Below are 25,884 nucleotides of genomic sequence, written 5' to 3' on the forward strand. Positions count from 1 at the left end.
ATGTTGTTTTAGTTGTTTTTTAACGTGCTCTTCTTCTGTTGATACACACTTGTCTTTGCAGAATTCTGAGTCCATGTTTCTAACGAAATTTCTGTTGCCTGATGATGACTTGTGTGATAATACAAACTTGCATTTTACATACTGAACAAATTGAGAAATAATAGCATTGTCTAAGTTTTCAGTACACAAAAATTTTCCTGAACTTTGCTTTTTGCTCTTGGACCTGGATTTTTAAGAGGTGTTAACTCCTCCCTCTTAATCTGCTTTATTATATCATCCACTTGTGAACTGGATAACTCAGCTATAGCTTAGCTACAATAAAACTGTTCAAAGATTGATAACACCAGTTCATGGCAAATAATAAAGAAAGCACTGCAAATGTAAGAACTGTTGGTTTCTGAGTCTCATGCAAAATGTGTCATAATGGTACTTTTGTGGGGTAGTGGCCGCTATGGCACTTTTGATGACTGCATATTCACTCAGACCTGCAAATATCTGAGATATCTGAATGGCCAAATAGTGTGCACACCACGCAGCATGGTGGACAATGTAACCCTCATAATTTTGACTGCCACTTGTACCCACAGAGATCAAAATGAAAATTTCTGTTCCGACACTGACAATGTTGAGTGTTTATGGAAAAAGTTTAAGGCAATCGTAAAATACGTTTTAGACAGGTACGTGCTGAGTAAAACTGTGAGGGACGGGAAAAACCCACCGTGGTTCAACAACAAAGTTAGGAAAATACTGCGAAAGCAAAGAGAGCTTCACTCCAAGTTTAAACGCAGCCAAAACCTCTCAGACAAACAGAAGCTAAATGATGTCAAAGTTAGCGTAAGGAGGCCTATGCGTGAAGTGTTCAGTGAATTCGAAACTGAAATTCTATGTACCGACTTGACAGAAAATCCTAGGAAGTTCTGGTCTTACGTTAAATCAGTAAGTGGCTCGAAACAGCATATCCAAACACTCCGGGATGATGATGGCATTGAAACAGAGCTGAAATACTAAACACCTTTTTCCAAAGCTGTTTCACAGAGGAAGACCGCACTGCAGTTCCTTCTCTAAATCCTCGCACAAACGAAAAAATGGCTGACATCGAAATAAGTGTCCAAGGAATAGAAAAGCAACTGGAATCACTCAACAGAGGAAAGTCCACTGGACCTAACGGGATACCAATTTGGTTCTACACAGAGTACGCAACTGAACTTGCCCCCCTTCTAACAGCTGTGTACTGCAAGTCTATAGAGGAATGGAAGGTTCCAAATGATTGGAAAAGAGCACAGATAGTTCCAGTCTTCAAGAAGGGTCGTCGGGCAGATGCGCAAAACTATAGACCTATATCTCTGACGTCGATCTGTTGTAGAATTTTAGAACATGTTTTTTGCTCGAGTATCATGTCGTTTTTGGAAACCCAGAATCTACTCTGTAGGAATCAACATGGATTCCGGAAACAGCGATCGTGTGAGACCCAACTCGCTTTATTTGTTCATGAGACCCAGAAAATATTAGATACAGTCTCCCAGGTAGATGCTATTTTCCTTGACTTCCGGAAGGCGTTTGATACAGTTCTGCACTGTCGCCTGATAAACAAAGTAAGAGCCTACGGAATATCAGACCAGCTGTGTGGCTGGATTGAAGAGATTTTAGCAAACAGAACACAGCATGTTGTTCTCAATGGCCAGATGTCTACAGACGTTAAAGTAACCTCTGGCGTGCCACAGGGGAGTGTTATGGGACAATTGCTTTTCACAATATGTATAAATGACCTAGTAGATAGTGTCAGAAGTTCCATGCGGCTTTTTGCGGATGATGCTGTAGTATACAGAGAAGTTGCAGCATTAGAAAATTGCAGCAAAATGCAGGAAGATCTGCAGCGGATAGGCACTTGGTGCAGGGAGTGGCAACTGACCCTTAACATAGACAAATGTAATGTATTGCGAATACATAGAAAGAAGGATCCTTTATTCTATGATTATATGATAGCGGAACAAACACTGGTAGCAGTTACTCCTGTAAAATATCTGGGAGTATGCGTGCGGAATGATTTGAAGTGGAATGATCATATAAAATTAATTGTTGGTAAGGCGGATACCAGGTTGAGATTCATTGGGAGAGTCCTTAGAAAATGTAGTCCATCAACAAAGGAGGTGGCTTACAAAACACTCGTTCGACCTATACTTGAGTATTGCTCATCAGTGTGGGATCCGTACCAGATCGGGTTGACGGAGGAGATAGAGAAGATCCAAAGAAGAGCGGCGAGTTTCGTCACAGGGTTATTTGGTAAGCGTGATAGGGTTACAGAGATGTTTAGCAAACTCAAGTGGCAGACTCTGCAAGAGAGGCGCTCTGCATCGCGGTGTCGCTTGCTGTCCAGGTTTCGAGTGGGTGCGTTTCTGGATGATGTATCGAATATATTGCTTCCCCCTACTTATACCTCCCGAGGAGATCACGAATGTAAAATTAGAGAGATTCGAGCACGCCGGAGGCTTTCAGACAGTCGTTCTTCTCGCGAAGCATACACGACTGGAACAGAAAAGGTAGGTAATGACAGTGGCACGTAAAGTGCCCTCCGCCACACACCGTTGGGTGGCTTGCGGAGTATAAATGTAGATGTAGATGTAGACCCATATATACCTGGTATACCCAAGAGATCCAGTGTGATGACCTAGATGACCACAAGCAGGGCACAGTGCTGTGTCCCAACATAAAGTCCAGCTGTGATGCACTGCATAAGTAGTAGCAGACCCGATCATATCTGCCCTATGTAGGCCACTGGTAGATAGTGATTTATCAGTGGAACATTTTCTGAATGGCTGAAGTATGCTATAGTTAAGCCTTCGCATAAGGAAGGAGGTACAGAAATACTGTCAAGTTTCCATCCAGTTTCACTTTTGCCAGTGTTCTCAGAAATTTTCAAAAAAGTAATATACAACAGCTTCTTAATCATCTGACAATAAATACACACATCAAAAAAAGTTTTGCATCTCCCCGGTTCCCAGAACTTCTGAAGATAGATGTTGACTGTGGATATTGTATCACAGATACAGTCCTTTTGACTGTTCAGAGATGTCACTAAACCCACCCAAAGATGTAAACAAACATGCAAGAGCAGTGCCTACTAGACGGAGGGGGCCCAACAGCCAGTTCCAGTCATTCAACCAGGAAGGATGTACACAGCTCGTGTTGTCTGTAGTTCAACCATGCCTAGATGGCCAATACCGCAGTTCGATCATGTCCCCATTGTTACTTTGTGCCAAGAAGGATTCTCAACAAGGGAAGTGTCCAGGCGTCTTGGAGCGAACCAAAGTGATGTTGTTCGGACAGGGAGGAGATACAGAGAGACAGGAACTGTCAATGACATGCCTCGTTCAGGCCGCCGAAGGGCTACTACTGCAGTGGATGACCGCTACCTATGGATTATGGCTCGGAGGAACCCTGACAGCAATGCCACCATGTTGAATAATGCTTTTCGTGCAACCACAGGTTGTCATGTTAAGTCTCAAACTGTGCACAATAGGCTGCATGATGCACAATTACACTCCCAACATCCATGGCGAGGTCCACTGATGAGTGGACCGATGAGTGTTACACATGCCTTCAACCAGACAATTGTTGGAGACGTGTTTGGAGGCAACCCAGTCAGGCTGAACACCTTAGAAACACTGTCCAGTGAGGGCAGCAAGGTGGAGGTTCCCTGCTGTTTTGGGGTGGCATTATGTGGGGTCGATGTACGCCGCTAGCGGTCATGGAAGGCGCCGTAATGGCTGTGCGATACGTGAATGCCATTTTCAGACTGATAGTGCAACCATATCGGCAACATATTGATGAGGCATTCATCTTCATGGACAAAAATACGCACCCCAATTGTGCACAGCTTGTGAATGACTTCCTTCAGGATAACAACATCGCTCAACTAGAGTGGCCAGCATGTTCTCGAAATATGTGCCCTATCAAAATGCTGTTTATGGATGACATGACCCACCAACCATCTGAGGGATCTATGTTGACTTGCCATTGAGGAATGGGACAATCTTGACCAATAGTGCCTTGATGAATTTGTGGATAGTATGCCACGATGAATACAGGCATGCATCAATGCAAGAGGACATACTACTGGATATTAGAGACACCGATGTGTACAGCAATCTGGACCATCACCTCTGAAGGTCTTGCTGTATGGTGGTACAACATGCAATGTGTGGTTTCATGAGCAATAAAAATGGCTGATATGATGTTTATGTTGATCTATATTCCAATTTTCTGTACAGGTTCCAAAACTCGCGGAACCGAGGTGATGCAAAATGAGGCGATGCAAAACTTTTTTTGATGTATGTATGTATTGTCAAAGTCAAAGTCACAGTCAAAATTCATAATGGGTCCCAATACTGAGAAGGCTATACACACATTTTGCAAGAATGTACTTAATTCGTTAGACAACACCCTACAGGCTACTGGTATGTTCTGCAATCTGTCAAAGTCATTTGAATGTGTATATCATAATATCTGTTTAAGTAAATAATAATATTATAATGTAGAAGGAAATGTTGCAAAATGGTTCAAATTCTGACAGGAAACAAAGGGTGTCAATATGGAAGAGATATGTATTAAGTTATCAGGCATCATCCAACTGGGAACTAATTACATGTGGTGTCATGCAATGTTGTATCTTAGGGCCCTTACTTTTTCTTGTTTATATCAATGACCTTTCATCAGTAACATTACCAGATGCCAAGTATAGTCTTAGAAAGGTCAGTTTATGAAATTTTCAGAGACATTAATAAATGGTCCCTAGCCAAATCTTTGTCTATAAATTCTGGAAAAAAATGAAAGAAAAGAAAACTACATGCAGTTCAGAGCTCATAAGAGGTTCCCACCAGTATATGCCTAAAACACGATGACAAATTCTTGGGCTTAAAGCTTGTTAATAAAATCAACTGTTAGCAGCATACCACAAGATTGCTGAACCAATTAAATGGATTCTACTTACATTGCTGATGTTGTCAGACTTAGGTGATATAAAAATAAAAAAAAAAGCTAGAATACTTTGCTAACTATCGTTCCATAATGTCATAAGGAATTTTTTTTTGGGTAACTCATTAAGCCAAGCTAAAGCTTTCTGCGTCCAAAAATGTGTAATAAGAATTATCTGTGGTGTGAACTCAAGACTGTCCTGCTGAGTGCTGTTTGGGGAACTAGTAATACTCCTTAATGAAATTTGTTGTTAGAAATATATCCCATTTTCAAACCAAGAGTTCATGGAATCAGCACTAGAAATTAGAATAATCCCCACAAAGATTTAAAGTCACTTACCTTGGTCTAGAAAGGTGTCCGTTATTCAGGAAGACACATGTTCAGTAACTTGCCAGCAGCCATAAAAAGTTAAACTGCTAATGGAATTCAGTTTAATAGGACCCTAAACAATTTATTGGTGGCCAACTTCTACTACTCAACTGATGAATTTCTTAGTGGAATAGGCTGATGTGTATATGTTACTAATAACATCAAATAATGTGAATATTTTGTACAGAGTGACATCTGTACAAACATGGTGCAACAATGTGGTCACTGCAAACCAGTTTTGAAAAATGATTCTTCTGTTTGATGATGCATGACTACAATAGCCTGAGATTATTATAAGCAACTCATTGCATTGAACATTTATATGTTCTGTGACAAGTTTGTTATTATCTTTTAAATGAAATTATGTTTAAAATTTTTTGCTGTAATTCCACATCCATGTGAACAATTTCACTTGTGATCTGTGAAAGGTATCTTACATTGACAAGTCTGTTTTTATTGGTAAATATTTATTGTGTGTTCTTGTTTTCTGACTTGTTCTTCATCCTGAATGATTTCCTCGCTATGGATCTGTAGGAATGTAAAGTGTATCTGATCCAACATAATCTAATCTAATGGAAGCAAGATTTAAGAAAAATTAAGGCACATGCATAGGATTTATCCAGTTTGAAATTCTCAGCTCTCTAAGTAGAGTGTCCACTAGGACCAGCTCTCCTTTTATGATGAATTGTATCTCACATAAAAAAATTGTAACCAATGTGCATCATCTTGCACCACTGAAGACCAAGTTTTCACTTGACCATCCACATATAGCCTATTTCAGTTTGATTTGCCAGTGATTTTCATAGGTTTGTGATCTCTCACTTCCATAGCAATGGGAGAGATGAGAATGTCAGCTGCTGAATTTCTGACTACAGAGAATAAAAACTATTTACTCCATTTTTAATTTTTTTCATGCAACCAACTGTACTTATTATGTTCCACTAATTGAAAAGAAGTCCAAAAAAGGGTTCACCATGAGGCATATAGTGTGATAACAGATGTACGTTACACATGAAAATATACATCCTCACACTATCACCTACCCAGGTTCTGTCAAAGGCATCTTCTACCCCATCAAAGTCAGGGCTACTTATGAAAACAGCCATGTGATCTGTGAAGTGAGCAGCAAACATTGTGCTGCTTTCTAAGTGGGTATGGCAGCTAACAGTTTATCTGTCTGCATGAATGGCTACAGCGAACTGTGGCCAAGAGGCAGCTGGACCACACAATTTCCGAGCATGGTGCCCCCAACACAATGTACTTCACTTTCATAATTGCACTCATCTGGAGTCTTCCTACCACCACCAGCTTTAATGAAATGCACAGGAGGGAATCGTCCCTGTAACATGTCCTTCATTCCTGTAATCCCTCTGACCTCAACCTCTTCTAGTCCTTGTTCTCCTCCTGCCTATTCCATTGCTCAGTCCCACTCCAGCACTACTCATGCCTTCTATCCCACAAACACACTTACTAATTTTTTTCCCTTCTATATTATCTACCCCCCCCCCCCCCCCCCCCCAACCTCCCTGCACAGCTTACCAATATTGCACCAAGCCATCCTGTACTGTCCCCACCAAGTCTCTGCATGGTCACACAGGTAGTACAGAATCTTCCCTCCATCACCCATACCCTGCTATTCCTCCCCTCCCCACACAAAGCCTCCTCCATACCCCACCATCCACCCCAGCAGATTGCTACTCACATCAGAAGTGGTCGCAGTTGAACACTATTGCCCGGAGGTAGTGGCCGTGTCTGTGTGAGCTGTACTTGCATGAATACGGTGTGTTTTCTGTTTCAGAAGAAGGACTTTGTGTGAAAGATAAAATTTTTTAGCAGTCTTTTTCATTGTGTCTTTCTGTGACTCAATGCCTCCTCTCTGTGAAAAGCAGCAATTTGTCGTTTCAGTTTTGTTATTATAACTACAAGTGTGATGGAGACAGGTAGTGTGTCTCCACCACAACTTTGAAGACACTGCAGCTTATGTAAGTCTGAAATTGAATATAAGTTTCATTTTTTAAATATCATGAATTGTTAAGTTGTAAGTACATGTAAAATATACGAGGGCATTTCGAAAAGTAAAGAGACAATGGCTCGCAGTTCTTAAATAGAACATTTATTTAGAAAACGTCAGTTACATCTTATTAACTGGATTATTTGTTATTTTTCAACATAATCACCCCTGTTATCCAAACATTTGTTAATTCGGTGCACAAGCTGTTGTATCCCACAGACAAAGAAGGTTGCCGCCTCTTGTTGGGTTATTTCAACTTCATCTTTGATCACTTCATCATTGTGGAATGATTTTCTACCAAGAAAGTCGGTGGGCAAAAGGTCCGGGCTGTGTGGCGGATGGTCCAATACGTCCCATATGAATTGTTTGAGTAGTGCTTCGGTTGCAAGCACTGTGTGAAGCCGAGCGTTGTCATTAAGCAAGTGGACTCCACTTGACAGCATTCCCCTGAGTTTGTTTGAATTGCCCTTCGAAGACGTTTCATAGTCTGGCAATATGCAGCAGCATTAATTGTCATTCCATGAGGCATTAATTACAACAGAAGAATGCCTTGTCTGTTCCAAAAAAACAGAAGCTGTGATTTTCTTTGCTGAAATCGAAGTTTTGCATTTCTTGGCTTTTGGTGAATTCAAATGGCGCCATTGCATTGATTGTTGCTTGGATTCAGGTGTATGATGATAAACCCATGTCTCGTGACCTGCCACAATGTAATCAAGGAACTCATCACCTGCTTCAGCATAGTGTGTGAGGAAGTCAAGTGCAAAGCCCATCCTTTTCTTTTTGTGTTCTTCTGTTAACAGTTTTGGAACCCAGCGCGCACACAATTTCCTGTACCCTAACTTGACAGTCACAACATCATAAAGAGTTGTCATTGACACATCCGGTATGATCTGATGCAATGCTTTCAATGTGAGATGTCTGTTCGCATGAATTGCTTCCTCCGTTCTCCAAAGAAGGGCATCAGAGATCACAGATGACCAACCTGTTCTTTGTTCGTCATGAATATCGGTCCTACCTTCAGAGAAATGATGACACCATTTCGTTACATTTTGTTGATTCATAATGTTCCCATAAACAGAAACAATTTCTTTGTGAATATCCGCTGGTTGCTGACCGTTTGCATGAAGAAAACATATGATGGAGTGCACTTGGCATTTGGCGGAATTCGCAGCCATTTTAAACACGACCTACTCCAACCAGAAGCAACGTTCAACTGCCGAATGACCGCGAGGAGGAAGCTAACGGTTCAGGGTTAACACCAGTGTTGCCAACTTGCTCGCCAAAACTCTTCTGTTCCTCTGGCATACGGTGTGTCTTTACTTTCCGAACTACCCTCGTACTTCAAGATGTTGTAAAATGAGATAAATAAAGCTTATTCACATGGAAACAAATCTGAGCCTTACTTTTTTTCTTCTCATAGTGGAGAAACTACACAGCAGAGCAGATTGTTCACAAATTAAAAATTGTGGGTTAATCTGTAGCTGGTAAAACTTTTTAAAATTCCTTCATTAACAGACAGTGGAGAACAGCACATTTGAAAAAGAAAGGATGCGGTGCTGGCGGGAAGAAGTCCCTTCTAAACTTTTTTTAAATTTCTTATATGAAACACATTACATTTACTATAGCATATAAATACAGTAATGAAAATATGAAATATACTAAAGAAGAACAATAGCTTTTCAGCTGCTATAGTCAAACACTACAAATAAATCCCAAACATATAGAAATCAGCAGTAATTTAGATCTGTAACTGGCTATAGGTGGTTGCTTTGCAAAAATTGACTCACCATGTGTGCATCAATCACAGTTTCTCCCATATTTGCATGGAAATCTGGTTTCTACATCTACATCTACATTTATACTCCACAAGCCGCCAAACGGTGTGTGGCGGAGGGCACTTTATGTGCCACTGTCACTACCTCCCTTTCCTGTTCCAGTAGTGTATGGTTCGCAGGAAGAACGACTGCCAGAAAGCCTCTGTGCATACTCGAATCTCTCTAATTTTACATTCGTGATCTCCTTGGGAGGTATAAGTAGGGGGAAGCAATATATTCGATACCTTATCCAGAAACGCACCCTCTCGAAACCTGGACAGCAAGCTACGCCGCGATGCAGAGTGCCTCTCTTGCAGAGTCTGCCACTTGAGTTTGCTAAACATCTCCGTAACCCTATCATGCTTACCAAATAACCCTGTGACGAAACACACTGCTCTTCTTTGGATCTTCTCTATCTCCTCTGTCAACCTGACCTGGTACGGATTCCACACTGATGAGCAATACACAAGTATAGGTCGAACGAGTGTTTTGTAAGCCACCTCCTTTGTTGATGGACTACATTTTCTAAGGACTCTCCCAATGAATCTCAACCTGGCACCTGCCTTGCCAACAATTAATTTTATATGATCATTCCATTTCAAATCATTCCGTACACATACTCCCAGATATTTTACAGAAGTAACTGCTACCAGTGTTTGTTCTGCTATCATATAATCATAGAGTAAAGGATCCTTCTTTCTATGTATTCGCAATACATTACATTTGTCTATGTTAAGGATCAGTTGCCACTCCCTGCACCAAGTGCCTATCCGCTGCAGATCTTCCTGCATTTCACTGCAATTTTCTAATGCTACAACTTCTCTGTATACTACAGCATCATCCGTGAAAAGCCACATGGAACTTCTGACACTATCTACTAGGTCATTTATATATATTGTGAAAAGCAATTGTCCCATAACTCTCCCCTGTGGCACGCCAGAGGTTACTTTAACGTATGTAGACATCTGGCCATTGAGAACAACATGCTGTGTTCTGTTTGCTAAAATCTCTTCAATCCAGCCACACAGCTGGTCTGATATTCCATAGGCTCTTACTCTGTTTATCAGGTGACGGTGCGGAACTGTATGAAATGCCTTCCGGAAATAAAGGAAAATGGCATCTACCTGGGACCTGTATCTAATATTTTCTGGGTCTCATGAAGAAGTAAAGCGAGTTGGGTCTCACACGATCGCTGTTTCCGGAATTCATGTTGATTCCTACAGAGTAGATTCTGGGTTTTCAGAAATGACAAGATACACGAGCAAAAAAACATGTTCTAAAATTCTACAACAGATCGCTGTCAGAGATATAGGCCTTTAGTTTTGCGCATCTGCTCGACGACCCTTCTTGAAAACTGGAACTACCTGTGCTCTTTTCCAATCATTTATAACCTTCCGTTCCTCTAGCGACTTGCGGTACACGGCTGTTAGAAGGGGGCCAGTTCTTTTGCGTACTCTGTTTAGAATCAAATTAGTATCCCGTCAGGTCCAGTGGACTTTCCTCTGTTGAGTGACTTCAGTTGCTTTTCTATTCCTTGGACACTTATTTCGATGTCAGCCCATTTTCCGTTCGTGCGAGGATTTAGAGATGGAACTGCAGTGCGGTCTTCCTCTGTAAAACAGCTTTGGAAAAAGGTGTTTAGTATTTCAGCTCTGTTTCAATTCCATCATTATCCCGGAGTGTCTGGATATGCTGTTTCGAGCCACTTACTGATTTAACGTAAGACCAGAACTTCCTAGGATTTTCTGTCAAGTCGGTACATAGAATTTCACTTTCGAATTCACTGAACACTTCACACATAGGCCTCCTTACGCTAACTTTGACATCGTTTAGCTTCTGTTTGTCTGAGAGGTTTTGGCTGCATTTAAATTTGCAGTGAAGCTCTCTTTGCTTTCGCAGTATTTTCCTAATTTTGTTGTTGAACCACGCATAGCCCTCCTTATGCTAACTTTGACATCGTTTAGCTTCTGTTTGTCTGAGAGGTTTTGGCTGCATTTAAATTTGCAGTGAAGCTCTCTTTGCTTTCGCAGTAGTTTCCTAATTTTGTTGTTGAACCACGGTGGGTTTTTCCTGTCCCTCACAGTTTTACTCGGCAGGTACCTGTCTAAAACGCATTTTACGATTGCCTTGAACTTTTTTCATAAACACTCAACATTGTCAGTGTCAGAAAAGAAATTTTTGTTTTGATCTGTTAGGTAGTCTGAAATCTGCCTCCTATTACTCTTGCTAAACAGATAAACCTTCCTCCCTTTTTTTTAATATTCCTATTTACTTCCACATTCATGGATGCTGCAACAGCCTTATGATAACTGATTCCCTGTTCTGCGATTACAGAGTCAAAAATTTTGGGTCTGTATGTTATCAGTAGGTCCAAGATGTTATCTCCATGAGTCGGTTCTCTGTTTAATTGCTCGAGGTAATTTTCGGATAGTGCACTCAGTATAATGTCACTCGATGCTCTGTCCCTACCACCCGTCCTAAACATCTGAGTGTCCCAGTCTATATCTGGTAAATTGAAATCTCTGCCTAAGACTATAACATGCTGAGGAAATTTATGTGAGATGTATTCCAGATTTTTCTTTCAGTTGTTCTGCCACTAATGCTGCTGAGTCGGGAGGTCAGTAAAAGGAGCTTGGTTGTTGAGTATAACCTCCACCCATAATAATTCACAGGAACTATCCACTTCTATTTCACTGCAGGATAAACTACTACTAACAGCGACAAACATGCCACCACCGGTTGCATGCAATCTATCCTTTCTAAACACCGTCTGTGCCTTTGTAAAAATTTCGGCAGAATTTATCTCTGGCTTCAGCCAGCTTTCCGTACCTATAACAATTCCAGATTTGGTGCTTTCTATCAGCACTTGAAGTTCTGGTACTTTACCAATACAGCTTCGACAGTTTACCATTACAATACTGATCGCAGCTTGGTCCCCGCATGTCCTTACTTTGCCCCGCACCATTTGAGGCTGTTGCTCTTTCTGTACTTTCCCGAGGCCATCTAACCTAAAAAACCGCCTAGTCCACGCCACACAACCCTTGCTACCCATGTAGCCGCCTGCTGTGTGTAGTGGGCTCCTGACCTATCCAGTGGAACACGAAACCCCACCGCTCTATGGTGCAGGTCGAGGAATCTGCAGCTTACACGGTCACAGAACCGTCTCAGCCTCTGATTTAGACCCTCCACTCGGCTCTGTACCAAAGGTCCACAGTCAGTCCTGTCAATGATGCTGCAGATGGTGAGCTCTGCTTTCATCCCGCTAGCGAGACTGGCAGTCTTCACCAAATCAGATAGCTGCCGGAAGCCAGAGAGGATTTCCTCCGACCCATAGCGACACACCCGTATGCAGAGACTCAGGTGTAGTTCCTTCTCACTCGTGACAGGGAAAAGAAAAGAAATAATAACAACAGTAACAACAACAATAACTACTACTACTACTACTACTAATAATAATAATAATAATAATAATTGTAATAGTAATAATAATAGTCCTGTTAACTTTTCCAGCATCTTTTACTTGGTTTACTTTTACTAAATAATCATTTTGAGATTTATCGTCCCATTCTACACAGTAGTACAGATACTGCTTGCATCAACTTTCACCTTCTGCTTGCAGAAATGTTTAAAATCTTCTTTCTTTTCATTCTGTCCTTTGAATTTAAATTCTTAATAGCTATGCATTATTTTTATATTTGACAGGTGGCAAGAATCCGAGGGAAACCAAAACATAATATGTCACTTAGTACTTCATGTATTATTGCAAATGAACCATTGACAAAGACTGTACAATATGATGGTGTTCGTAAAATAATCATGTCAAGTCAAAAAACGAGGTTTGTTGTTCTCAAGCACTTGAATTGCAAGAATTGTCAAAACTGAACCCTAATTTCCATTTGTGTGATTTTCAGAAATGCACTGTCCATGAAAATGATGGAAGACTTGATTGCAGGCATCACCTGCAATCAGAATGACCCTTCCCTCAGGTGTATTTTACTGTATGGAGAAGGACGGGTGTTCTCAGCTGGCCACAATTTGAAAGAACTGGTATGTCAAAAACAGAAATTTATGGATTAATTACTTCCTTGTGCTTTCAATTAATAGGTGACAATAACTGTTGCAGATGAGCAAAGATGGGTCTGAATTCCACCATGAGGTTTTTGCAACCTGTTCTCGTCTGATGCTAGGCATCTTACAATGTCCTGTGCCTGTCATAGCTGTTGTTCAAGGACTGGCTGCTGCTGCTGGTTGCCAACTTGTTGCTAGCTGTGACATTGCAATTTGCTCTGATAACAGCTCCTTCTCAACTCCAGGGTAATATATATATAAATTTTATACCAGCATCTAATAAAGGAAAAAAGATAAAAACAAAAAAGGAACTGTTATATTGTGAAAAAATTCTGTTAGTTATAAATATAGTATCAACTAAGCTACGTGAAAATCCTTTGATTTTCTTTAATTCTGGAATTTGGCACAGTTTAATGTTTTAAGATGTCATTTTTTCTTCTGTGCTTACCTGCATTCTTTCCCACTCTCCACAATACACAGCTTTCCATTACAATTTGAGTTTATTATTATACAGAATTTATTGTGTCTATTGTGAATAATCATGATGAGCATCCTGCTGTAGTAATTATTTACTAAAAAATGAGGGGCACACCACAAAGGAGTTATTTAAATGGAATGGAAATCACTAGATGAGATTTATGTGTACACGCAGACAAATTATTACAATTTCTGTAAAACCGAATGACTTATTCAAGAAAAAGAGCTTCACAAATTGAGGAAGTCAGTAATGTGTCGGTCCACCTTTGGCCCTTATGCGAGCAGTTATTCGGCTTTTTATTGATTAAAAGAGTTGTTGTATGTCCTCCTGAGGTATATTGTGCCAGATTCGCTTGCATGCACGAAAAATCTGTGACATTTAATATTAGATTATTAGATGATAGTTCTTTAAGCCTTGAAGTTATTTACCTCCTTTGGAGCTATTTACCTTGTCTTCTTTTTGAAGTTATTTACCACCTCTTCTTCTTTGAAGACAATGTTACGGCCCCCAGCTTGCTCTGCCTAAATTTCTTCCTTCTCCAAAGTATTACAGATACTGGTACACAGACAGATAGATCAGGTGAAACAAGGAACTGGTAAATGTAACTGATGTCGTACTATAACAGTTAGTGTATTTAACATTATTAGTGATCTAAACAGAAATCCATGTCTTCTCTCTATTATATACTGGAAAAGACAGATAGTACAAGAATGGTGAAACATCAACATTTACAAACATGAGAAAATTAATGTTCTTCATCTTTTCTCGCTAGCCCCACAGACTTGATTGCTGTGTGGGCATACTGCATTTTAATCTTTGCCGTAAACTAATTAGGCAAATGAATGGGTAAAAGTAGACAGAAAAAATAAAACGTATAGCCTGGTAGGTGAAGCAGCATAAGGTCCAATACAATATCTCAGGAGGACATCCAATAAATATATCAACAATGCCAAGTCAAATAACTGCTTGCATAAGGGCCAGAGATAGACCAATACATTGTTGACTTGCACAATTTGTGAAGCTCTGTCTCTTGAATAAATCATCCAATTTTTCAGAAATTGTAATCATTTGCTTGTGTACATGTTCTTCACATCTAGTGATTTCCATCCCATTTGGATACTTCCGTCGTAATGAATCCTTTTCTTTTTCTTTTCATTTTTTTTGTTTTCCCAGTGGTGATTAGTACTTATACTTTGTGTTCTCACCAATGATGGCAATGGGAAATGAAACATCATCAAAAAATTTGCAAAAACTCTGTATATAAATGAATTTTCTGTGCTTGTTTACAGAGCAAACTTTGGAATATTCTGCTCTACACCTGGAATTGCTGTTGGTCGTGCAGTGCCAAAAAAAGTAGCAGCTCACATGTTGTTTACAGGTCTTCCTCTTTCAGCTGAAGAAGCTTTAAGAGCAGGTCTTGTGAGCAAAGTTGTTCCTGCAGAAGATCTAGGTATTTATCTAGTGGTGCATTTCTCTTATCAGTTAGTTCCATCTTTTTGTCGGACATATTTTTCTTGTTGTCTCTGTCAATATATTGGCTAGTAGTATTTGTCTTTGGTTTTTCACTTAATGTCAGAAACTCAAGTTTTTAGTTTTGATTAATTCATATCTTTCTGTAATTATTCTTATCATGTACTTCCCAGAAGTGTGTATGAAATAGGAAAGTGAGGTTATCAATGAAAGCCAATAGTTAATATTAAGTTAAGATTTATTGCAATAGTACAGTAGTAACAACTGAGTATTGCTGTCTTGAGAATAGACATCACTTGTGTTTCTGCAGCGTACCATAATTCACAGAACCATAAGTCATTAAAAAGATTTAGCTAAAAAATTTTTACAGCTCATTAATATTAAATAGTCAAGACTGATTAGATGGTGGAAACTAAACAGGTCCCTATTTGCCCTGGAGTGGGACAAGTTGTGTTTTGGTACGATGGGTTTCACTCCATACATGAACTGTCACCAAGCTGATATGTATGGCAACTTTTACTTTACAAATATCTTATGGTCTCCATTCTTGATATAATTTGCTGTAGTGGACCTGCTATGCAGTGCCACTAAACCATGACATGCCCTCTTCACAATGGACTTTTTCACATTTCGCATGGGTGGGTGAAAGAGAGCTTCATTCTATTCAAGCTACTAAAATGACATAGTCACTTTTGTGATAACTCTTCTGTGTTACAACTGAAATGTTTCCTCTATACATCATTTACAATTGTGGATGAAAACAACCTCTCTTAATTTGTAGCACACAATAGATCACACCATATGTTGATTTACTGATTGGACATTTCAGACTAACTATTCTCATGTATGTTCTTGAATTGTTCTGGTGTTTACATTATCACCTGTGTCCTTTCTTGTATGACCTCCAAGACACTGCTAAGCCATGCCTCCAATCCGTAAGCAGTCCTCACCAGCAGATGGAGATGCTTGCTCACCATTGTGCCTTATCCATGTTCTGCACCGACATCTTTGATGTCCATCTGCATATGTGGCAAACCAGAGCACACACAGTGCCAGCCAGAGTGGCTGAGCGGTTCTAGGCCCTACAGTCTGGAACCGCGCGACCACTATGGTCGCAGGTTCGAATCCTGCCTTGGGCATGGTTGTGTGTGTTGTCCTTAGGTTAGTTAGGTTTAAGTAGTTCTAAGTTCTAGGGGACTGATGACCTCATAAGTTAAGTCCCATAGTGCTCAGAGACATAGAGCACGCACAGTGGGATGTCCCACACTTAACAACCACATAATCAACATTTACAGTTTCCGTAAACATCTTTTTTGGCCAGATTTGTTAGAAGTGGAACACATTATTCTGCAGAATCAACATGTTACACCACAAATGTCCCTACTGAGATGAAAGATGTTGTGTAACTCAACTTACTTGACCAATTACAAACCTTGCATAACATTGATATAAGTCCACAAAATAAAAAGTTTGAACTTTCAATCAGTTATTCTTATTATCCATAATTAAAGTCACTTAAGATGAAACCCATTTCTATTTCCTCAAGCAATGAATCCTGTATGAGCAGATTTCTTTTCTTTCAGTCCTTTTAACTGATGAACACTTGGTTTTCCAGCGTGAAATTTTACATTTAAAATCCACATTAGTCATTAATTTCCTGTCTGTACCCACTACAAAATTCACAGTCACATTTACTGCCTTTGTGACATATGCCTGGACTCATCATTCCTTACATAAACTTTCCTTTTTTTGGAATTTATGTGAGCTTAGCTGATCCCTTTTAATTTTCATTTTAGAAACATATCTAGCATGTAATTCAGCTTGCTCAGGTAAAAGATAGTGTCTCTTTAATAGCCCCATTTTACTCTTTTCATTCAAAAAACTGGTGTATGCCTATTCGACCATATAGTTGTTCATTGCATGGTGTAATCTAATATATGACTTTTCCAGTAAACATTATATTGCTCTATTTGTATTGGATTTCTCTTGTACTATCATCCAGCAGATTTACATGTACGTTGTTTCATTTTCATAGATAAAAAACATGAGAGAAATTTGCCCCGTTTGATCAGGTTATATCATTATTACAGTACTCTTACTTAAAGCTAATTATTTCTACTTAGCTTTCAATTCATTTATTGAAATAATGTAAGTCTTTCACATTCAGTGAGATAGAAAATGTTTAAGTTCATCTTTACCATAAGATATTACACGCTGACATTTTAATCTAGACCACTCTCTACAATTTCAAATCTTAGATCTGTGATAAGTAAAACATGTGTTATGATCTATTCCTGTCTTGTTTCTGGTGAGGAATAAGTCTTAGATTTATAGTTCTTTCACCTGTCCTCTATCTTTCTTCTCCTCTGGGCCAACTACTGTGTTCTGAATTGCTGTGTTACATCAAACTACTTCTCCTGGCAGTTTAGGCTACACTCTAAAGCTAAAGGAAAAAGTCTTCTGTCTTCTGCAACCAACTAAATGACGAAAACCTTTTTTCAATTAACTGTTGGTATATTTTCTCTTCTTCTTACGTAGGTGTATCTTGTTTCATACATAGGTATATCTTATCTCACAAGACAAGATCTCATCTTCTGCTATACAGTTCATTAATAATAATAATAATAATAATGATAATAATAATAATAATAATAGAATAACATAATTTCCACTGTTTTTGTAACTTCTTGTTGATTATTCATGGCTGATTTTCCGTGACAACAGCACATCTTTGGGCTGCACGTTCCGAGAGGAGGTGACTCCACCCTTCAGTAAGTGGTGCCGAAATGCTGCACCCATGAAACTCATGACATCTGCACAGAACAGCATGCCATTTCCAACATGCAGGGTTGCTCGTGCCTTAATTCTAAAATACAATGATGACTAAACTTCACAATCATCTTTCTTGTTTAGAAGGACATAGGAGTGACCTATCATTTCACTTGAAATTACATGTCACACCTCAGTGATTCAAAGTATCATCACTGCTTAGGTAAGTCTATTAGCCATTGACTGTTTTGGAGAACACTTCTACAACATGACGAACTGTCAACGTTTAAGTTCCTACCTCTGTAAGAGCTGCACGTACCCCTTTCTCTGTGGGCAGATACCACATAAATACCTTTTTATCTTTGTGGATGAGTGTATCTGTATTAATTCCTCTATACAAAAAATTGGTCAGGTCATTCCATCTATGGGGTCACCTGACCAAGGATTATATTGTCCCTTCCATGAGTTCACCTATCATTGTCCTCTCTAATACCTATGTAAAATTGGGTATGCCCCATCTTAAATCTTTAATAGTGTGCACAGCCTCTGTCTCTTATATTTATGCATCTCAGTGACAAAGTTTCTCTGTAGCATATCGACTTCCAGTAAATACTTGTCAGTGATTGTCCACCAGGGATCTATTCATTGCTACTAAATTATGAGACTTATCTGTAGTCTTTATTATTAAAGTGAACACATTCTGCTACATCAGAGAACAATGCAAAAATACAATCATCAGAGAACAATGATAAAATACAATACTGAGTGTTTACCTTTGTGAAACATTTTTTTTTGCTTTCTTTCTATGGATAAATACTCGTCTCAAGTTCTGTTGGGGATAATTCTTAGTTTACCCTTAATTTTTGTTTAATTGTCCCGATATTTATAAAGTAAGGCTTATCTGCTTAATGAATCATCAATCCTTCAGTGTTATACCACTGAATGTAATATACTAATAACTATAGACCGTTTATTTCACTTCCTTAAATCATTTATTCATTAGCGCTCTCCCATCAAAGTTAATGCAAATCTTTTGTATTAGTTTGTGCACCAGTTGTTAAACAGTTCGTTGGCACTCCTTTATCAGAGATATCAATAGACTTAGCTATCACAGCAAAACAATTGAATCATCAAACTATTACTTTTTCACTTGCATGTGAGCATGTCATACTCCACGTAGGGTAAGGTTTCCTTTCCCTTCATCTTCTCCCTGTTAATATATAATATTGCTAGCATTTAACACACATACAGATATATAATTGTAGTGAATACACTTCATTAAAAAAGTGCTGTCATTACATAATAATCATACTATTTGTATCCTGTCTTGGTGTTTTTGTTACTCCTCGGCTTTCCCAAGAAAACGAATTTTACTATCACTGTGTGATGTGGTTTTGAGAAGGGTTCTGCTGTAGAAATTATTGATTGTGGAAAGAGGGAAGATAGAGTCAGTACTCATGTTGGAAAAGAAAGAAAGGAAAACTAACAGTAGGAGTGTTAGGGCCAAGAAAAGACAGAAGACAGACTGCAAAGACAGACTGTCGTACCATCCCATACCTCAGGATCATCTCCCTGCTAGATTCTTCACTGAGATGCCAGAAGATGAAGAATGTTCAGCATACCTTACAGAATGGACTTCTCCCTGCTTCATGAGCACTGGCCAGAAAATTGATTCTAATACCTCTCTGTATTGAGGTTGTAGAGAGTAAGTAACAACACGACTAAAAGAAATTGTTGTAAGAAGAACTAAATCTGAGCTCTGTATGTACAGGGTGTATAAAGTCCGGTAACACTTCCAGTTATTTAATGCACAAGAACCAAACATTATACACATATCATACATATGTCATTTTGAAGAGAAAGCCTGAAAGTTTTTTTCATTTATGGTGCCACAGCATAGTTTGGTGTTTCATGAAATGGCCTCCATGATCACCAGATCTTATTCCATGTGTCTTTTTCTGTGAGGACACATTAGAGATCTGGTGTATGTACCACCTCTACCATGTGGTGTAGCAGAGCTCCAGGAGAGAATACGGGAAGCGACTGCCACAGTTGACGATGCCATGCTTGGACAAGTATGGCAAGAATTCAATTAACGTATTGATGTCTACCGGTTCACTCCAATAAATAATTGAAAGTGTTCCCAGACTTTATGTACACCCTGTACTTGTTCACTTACAGTATTCAACCTCTGCTATAAAACGTAATTTAATCCTTACCATTATTTTTATAGAAGGTAAAGAAAAGGGAAAAAATCCCTCATGAAAAACATACAAATTAACCTTTCAATGAATGAAGGAAATTTTTGCAGGATGTTTGCTGTGTTTTATAGCACGTGTGAGTGACCATGCACACATAATCACACTTTAAAAGAGATCTTAAATCATTATATTGCTTGTGGCCACTGTTGATTAATTTATTCTTACATGCTTAGATCCCCCCCCCCCCCCCCCCATGAACCATGGACCTTGCTGTTGGTGGGGAGGCTTGCGTGCCTCAGTGATACAGATAGCCGTACTGTAGGTACAACCACAACGGAGGGGTATCTGTTGAGAGGCCAGACAAACGTGTGGTTCCTGAAGAGGGGCAGCAGCCTTTTCAGTAGTTGCAAGGGCAACAGTCTGGATGATTGACTGATCTGGCCTTGTAACAATAACCAAAACAGCCTTGCTGTGCTGGTACTGCGAACGGCTGAAAGCAAGGGGAAACTACGGCCGTAATTTTTCCCGAGGGCATGCAGCTTTACTGTATGATTAAATGATGATGGCGTCCTCTTGGGTAAAATATTCCGGAGGTAAAATAGTCCCCCATTCGGATCTCCGGGCGGGGACTACTCAAGAGGATGTCGTTATCAGGAGAAAGAAAACTGGCGTTCTACGGATCGGAGCGTGGAATGTCAGGTCCCTTAATCGGGCAGGTAGGTTAGAAAATTTGAAAAGGCAAATGGATAGGTTAAAGTTAGATATAGTGGGAATTAGTGAAGTTCGGTGGCAGGAGGAACAAGACTTCTGGTCAGGTGACTACAGGGTTATAAACACAAAGTCAAATAGGGCTAATGCAGGAGTAGGTTTAATAATGAATAGGAAAATAGGAACGCGGGTAAGCTACTACAAACAGCTTAGTGAACGCATTATTGTGGCCAAGATAGATACGAAGCCCACACCTACTACAGTAGTACAAGTTTATATGCCAACTAGCTCTGCAGATGACGAAGAAATTGAAGAAATGTATGATGAAATAAAAGAAATTATTCAGATAGTGAAGGGAGACGAAAATTTAATAGTCATGGGTGACTGGAATTCGAGTGTAGGAAAAGGGAGAGGGAAACGTAATAGGTGAATATGGATTGGGGCTAAGAAATGAAAGAGGAAGCCGCCTGGTAGAATTTTGCACAGAGCATAACTTAATCATAGCTAACACTTGGTTCAAGAATCATAAAAGAAGGTTGTATACATGGAAGAACCCTGGAGATACTAAAAGGTATCAGATAGATTATATAATGGTAAGACAGAGATTTAGGAACCAGGTTTTAAATTGTAAGACATTTCCAGGGGCAGATGTGGACTCTGACCACAATCGATTGGCTATGAACTGTAGATTAAAACTGAAGAAACTGCAAAAAAGTCGGAATTTAAGGAGATGGGACCTGGATAAACTGACTAAACCAGAGGTTGTAGAGAGTTTCAGGGAGAGCATAATGGAACAATTTACAGGAATGGGGGAAAGAAATACAGTAGAAGAAGAATGGGTAGCTTTGAGGGATGAAGTAGTGAAGGCAGCAGAGGATCAAGTAGGTAAAAAGACGAGGGCTAGTAGAAATCCTTGGGTAACAGAAGAAATATTGAATTTAATTGATGAAAGGAGAAAATATAAAAATGCAGTAAATGAAGCAGGCAAAAAGGAATACAAACGTCTCAAAAATGAGATCGACAGGAAGTGCAAAATGGCTAAGCAGGGATGGCTAGATGACAAATGTAAGGATGTAGAGGCTTATCTCACTAGGGGTAAGATAGATACTGCCTACAGGAAAATTAAAGAGACCTTTGGAGATAAGAGAACCACTTGTATGAACATCAGGAGCTCAGATGGAAACCCAGTTCTAAGCAAAGAAGGGAAAGCAGAAAGGTGGAAGGAGTATATAGAGGGTCTATACAAGGGCGATGCACTTGAGGACAATATTATGGAAATGGAAGAGGATGTAGATGAAGATGAAATGGGAGATACGATACTGCGTGAAGAGTTTGACAGAGCACTGAAAGACCTGAGTCGAAACAAGGCCCCCGGAGTAGACAACATTCCATTGGAACTACTGATGGCCTTGGGAGAGCCAGTCCTGACAAAACTCTACCATCTGGTGAGCAAGATGTATGAGACAGGCGAAATACCCTCAGATTTCAAGAAGAATATAATAATTCCAATCCCAAAGGAAGCAGGTGTTGACAGATGTGAGAATTACCGAACAATCAGTTTAATAAGCCACAGCTGCAAAATACTAACACGAATTCTTTACAGACGAATGGAAAAACTAGTAGAAGCTGACCTCGGGGAAGATCAGTTTGGATTCCGTAGAAATACTGGAACACGTGAGGCAATACTGACCTTACGACTTATCTTAGAAGAAAGATTAAGGAAAGGCAAACCTACGTTTCTAGCATTTGTAGACTTAGAGAAAGCTTTTGACAATGTTGACTGGAATACTCTCTTTCAAATTCTAAAGGTGGCAGGGGTAAAATACAGGGAGCGAAAGGCTATTTACAATCTGTGCAGAAACCAGATGGCAGTTATAAGAGTCGAGGGACATGAAAGGGAAGCAGTGGTTGGGAAGGGAGTAAGACAGGGTTGTAGCCTCTCCCTGATGTTATTCAATCTGTATATTGAGCAAGCAGTAAAGGAAACAAAAGAAAAATTCGGAGTAGGTATTAAAATCCATGGAGAAGAAATAAAAACTTTGAGGTTCGCCGATGACATTGTAATTCTGTCAGAGACAGCAAAGGACTTGGAAGAGCAGTTGAACGGAATGGATGGTGTCTTGAAGGGAGGACATAAGATGAACATCAACAAAAGCAAAACGAGGATAATGGAATGTAGTCGAATTAAGTCGGGTGATGTTGAGGGTATTAGATTAGGAAATGAGACACTTAAAGTAGTAAAGGAGTTTTGCTATTTGGGGAGCAAAATAACTGATGATGGTCGAAGTAGAGAGGATATAAAATGTAGACTGGCAATGGCAAGGAAAGCGTTTCTGAAGAAGAGAAATTTGTTAACATCGAGTATAGATTTAAGTGTCAGGAAGTCTTTTCTGAAAGTATTTGTATGGAGTGTAGCCATGTATGGATGTGAAACATGGACGATAAATAGTTTGGACAAGAAGAGAATAGAAGCTTTCGTAATGTGGTGCTACAGAAGAATGCTGAAGATTAGATGGGTAGATCACATAACTAATGAGGAGGTACTGAATAGGATTGGGGAGAAGAGGAGTTTGTGGCACAACTTGACCAGAAGAAGGGATCGGTTGGTAGGACATGTTCTGAGGCATCAAGGGATCACCAATTTAGTATTGGAGGGCAGCGTGGAGGGTAAAAATCGTAGGGGGAGACCAAGAGATGCATACACTAAGCAGATTCAGAAGGATGTAGGTTGCAGTAGGTACTGGGAGATGAAGAAGCTTGCACAGGATAGAGTAGCAGGAGAGCTGCATCAAACCAGTCTCAGGACTGAAGACCACAACAACAACAACATGCTTAGATCTTAAGTAACATAATTTTACTGTCATTGTACACCTTATAGGTCCAAACAGAATCCTCATCCATTATATTTACCTCTAGGATAGGACAGCATTAAATGGATTTTGGTTAAAGACAACAGGGAAGAATGAGTACAAGAAATTTCTCCAGAGAAAATGAAATTTGGAGTACTGAAATAGTTATCTTGGCCACCTGACAGGTGACAACCTGTCGAACCTGCAAAGATCACAGATTCTCCTGGAGATATTAATTTCTTTAACATGTTGGTGTATGATCCGTTTTCTTGATCAGTCTCCAGGTCTAAAAGAGTATTGCTTTTGGTCGAGGTATGCCTAGCATCATGAAGTGTCCACTGTCACATGGAAAAAATCTTGGTGGTTTCCTGCTTCAGATTAGAACTAAAGTAATACTAAGTCATCAACCTGGAATACAGGTGTAATTCCATTTTTACTGAATTTTCATATTCTACTTTCTGCTTATTTTTGTAAATTTTCCTTCACCATATTCTGTAATTTTTCTGCTTTAATTTCTATTGAAGGTGGCCACTTAAATAACTTTAATAGTGGTCATCAGTGAAAGTTTTATTTGTAATCTCTGCCTGTGGTAAACCTGCAGACATATGTGGCAGCTCATTCAAAATAATTTGGAAGCTGGGAATCAGCTGAGCCCATGTGATATGGTTATTAGAAAAAATATGTTCTACAGAGGCATCCAATCTCTTTCATTACTTATTCACAAGGGTCATTGTGGGTGGTATTTTGAAATAGTTAATTTTTTTTATTCCTTGCCACACTGTAAATTCTTTTAACTTATTGCCTATAAATTGTGGCCCATTATCTGTGAGCAGTTGGGAAGGCTTACCTGCTATTCTAATGTACTCTCTCAAGTTGACCTGGTTGGTAGGATAAAGTCTTATATACTTAAACCAACATTCTGTCGGTACAAAGATGTAAGTGACCCCTCCTTGACCTGTAGATAATTGTCCAAAAAATCAGCAGCATTTAAATTGTGCAATTCTTTTGTATTATTGGATGTAACTTATATTGTAGATGGCTATTATCATCTTTATCCTTCTGGCATACTTCACAAGATCATAGTAGCTTTACTATTTTCTGACTTAAGTTTTTAAAGTAATAAAATTTATACACTTCGTGCACTGACATATACCAAACTGTCCAAATCCTTTATGGATTAATCATATTAGATCTTCTGCAACATTCTGTGGTATGCATGATTTCCAACCAGATACAGTAGTATTTAATCTCCAGAACAAATTACCATCAACTGCCATCCATAATGCTGCCTCAGCTGGTCACAACAATGTCTGTTCACATTGCTGAAATTTAGTGCTAAAAATTCATCTGTTTCTATTTCCTGCTTTTCTTCTCAGGGGTAGGGTTCCAACCTCATTGTTGCTGTAACTTTGTTGTTGTTGTTGTGGTCTTCAGTCCTGAGACTGGTTTGATGCAGCTCTCCATGCTACTCTATCCTGTGCAAGCTTCTTCATCTCCCAGTACCTACTGCAACCTACATCCTTCTGAATCTGCTTAGTGTATTGATCTCTTGGTCTCCCTCTACGATTTTTACCCTCCACGCTGCCCTCCAATGCTAAATTTGTGATCCCTTGATGCCTCAAAACATGTCCTACCAACCGATCCCTTCTTCTAGTCAAGTTGTGCCACAAACTTCTCTTCTCCCCAATCCTATTCAATACCTCCTCATTAGTTATGTGATCTACCCATCTTATCTTCAGCATTCTTCTGTAGCACCACATTTCGAAAGCTTCTATTCTCTTCTTGTCCAAACTAATTATCGTCCATGTTTCACTTCCATACATGGCTACACTCCATACAAATGCTTTCAGAAACGACTTCCTGACACCTAAATCTATACTCGATGTTAACAAATTTCTCTTCTTGAGAAACGCTTTCCTTGCCATTGCCAGTCTACATTTTATATCCTCTCTACTTCGACCATCATCGGTTATTTTACTCCCTAAATAGCAAAACTCCTTTACTACTTTAAGTGTCTCATTTCCTAATCTAATTCCCTCAGCATCACCCGACTTAATTCGACCACATTCCATTATCCTTGTTTTGCTTTTGTTGATGTTCATCTTATATCCTCCTTTCAAGACACTGTCCATTCCGTTCAACTGCTCTTCCAAGTCCTTTGCTGTCTCTGACAGAA

General features: G+C 39.5%; 1 protein-coding gene across 2 annotated transcripts in view; it reads left to right on the plus strand.

Annotated features, from left to right (window-relative positions):
- The window catches only part of LOC126236502 (enoyl-CoA hydratase domain-containing protein 3, mitochondrial), a 130,564-nt gene that overhangs the window by 51,425 nt on the left and 53,255 nt on the right, over positions 1-25,884 (plus strand). For both annotated transcript variants that reach the window (XM_049945858.1, XM_049945859.1), the window contains exons 2-5: positions 12,868-13,001; positions 13,077-13,212; positions 13,289-13,479; positions 15,001-15,161. In XM_049945858.1, coding sequence (XP_049801815.1) covers positions 12,868-13,001; positions 13,077-13,212; positions 13,289-13,479; positions 15,001-15,161 — 622 coding nt within the window. The remainder of the gene's footprint in view (positions 1-12,867; positions 13,002-13,076; positions 13,213-13,288; positions 13,480-15,000; positions 15,162-25,884) is intronic.

This window comes from Schistocerca nitens, chromosome 2 (assembly GCF_023898315.1).
Source record: "Schistocerca nitens isolate TAMUIC-IGC-003100 chromosome 2, iqSchNite1.1, whole genome shotgun sequence".
In the NCBI taxonomy this organism is placed as follows: Eukaryota; Metazoa; Arthropoda; class Insecta; order Orthoptera; family Acrididae; genus Schistocerca; species Schistocerca nitens.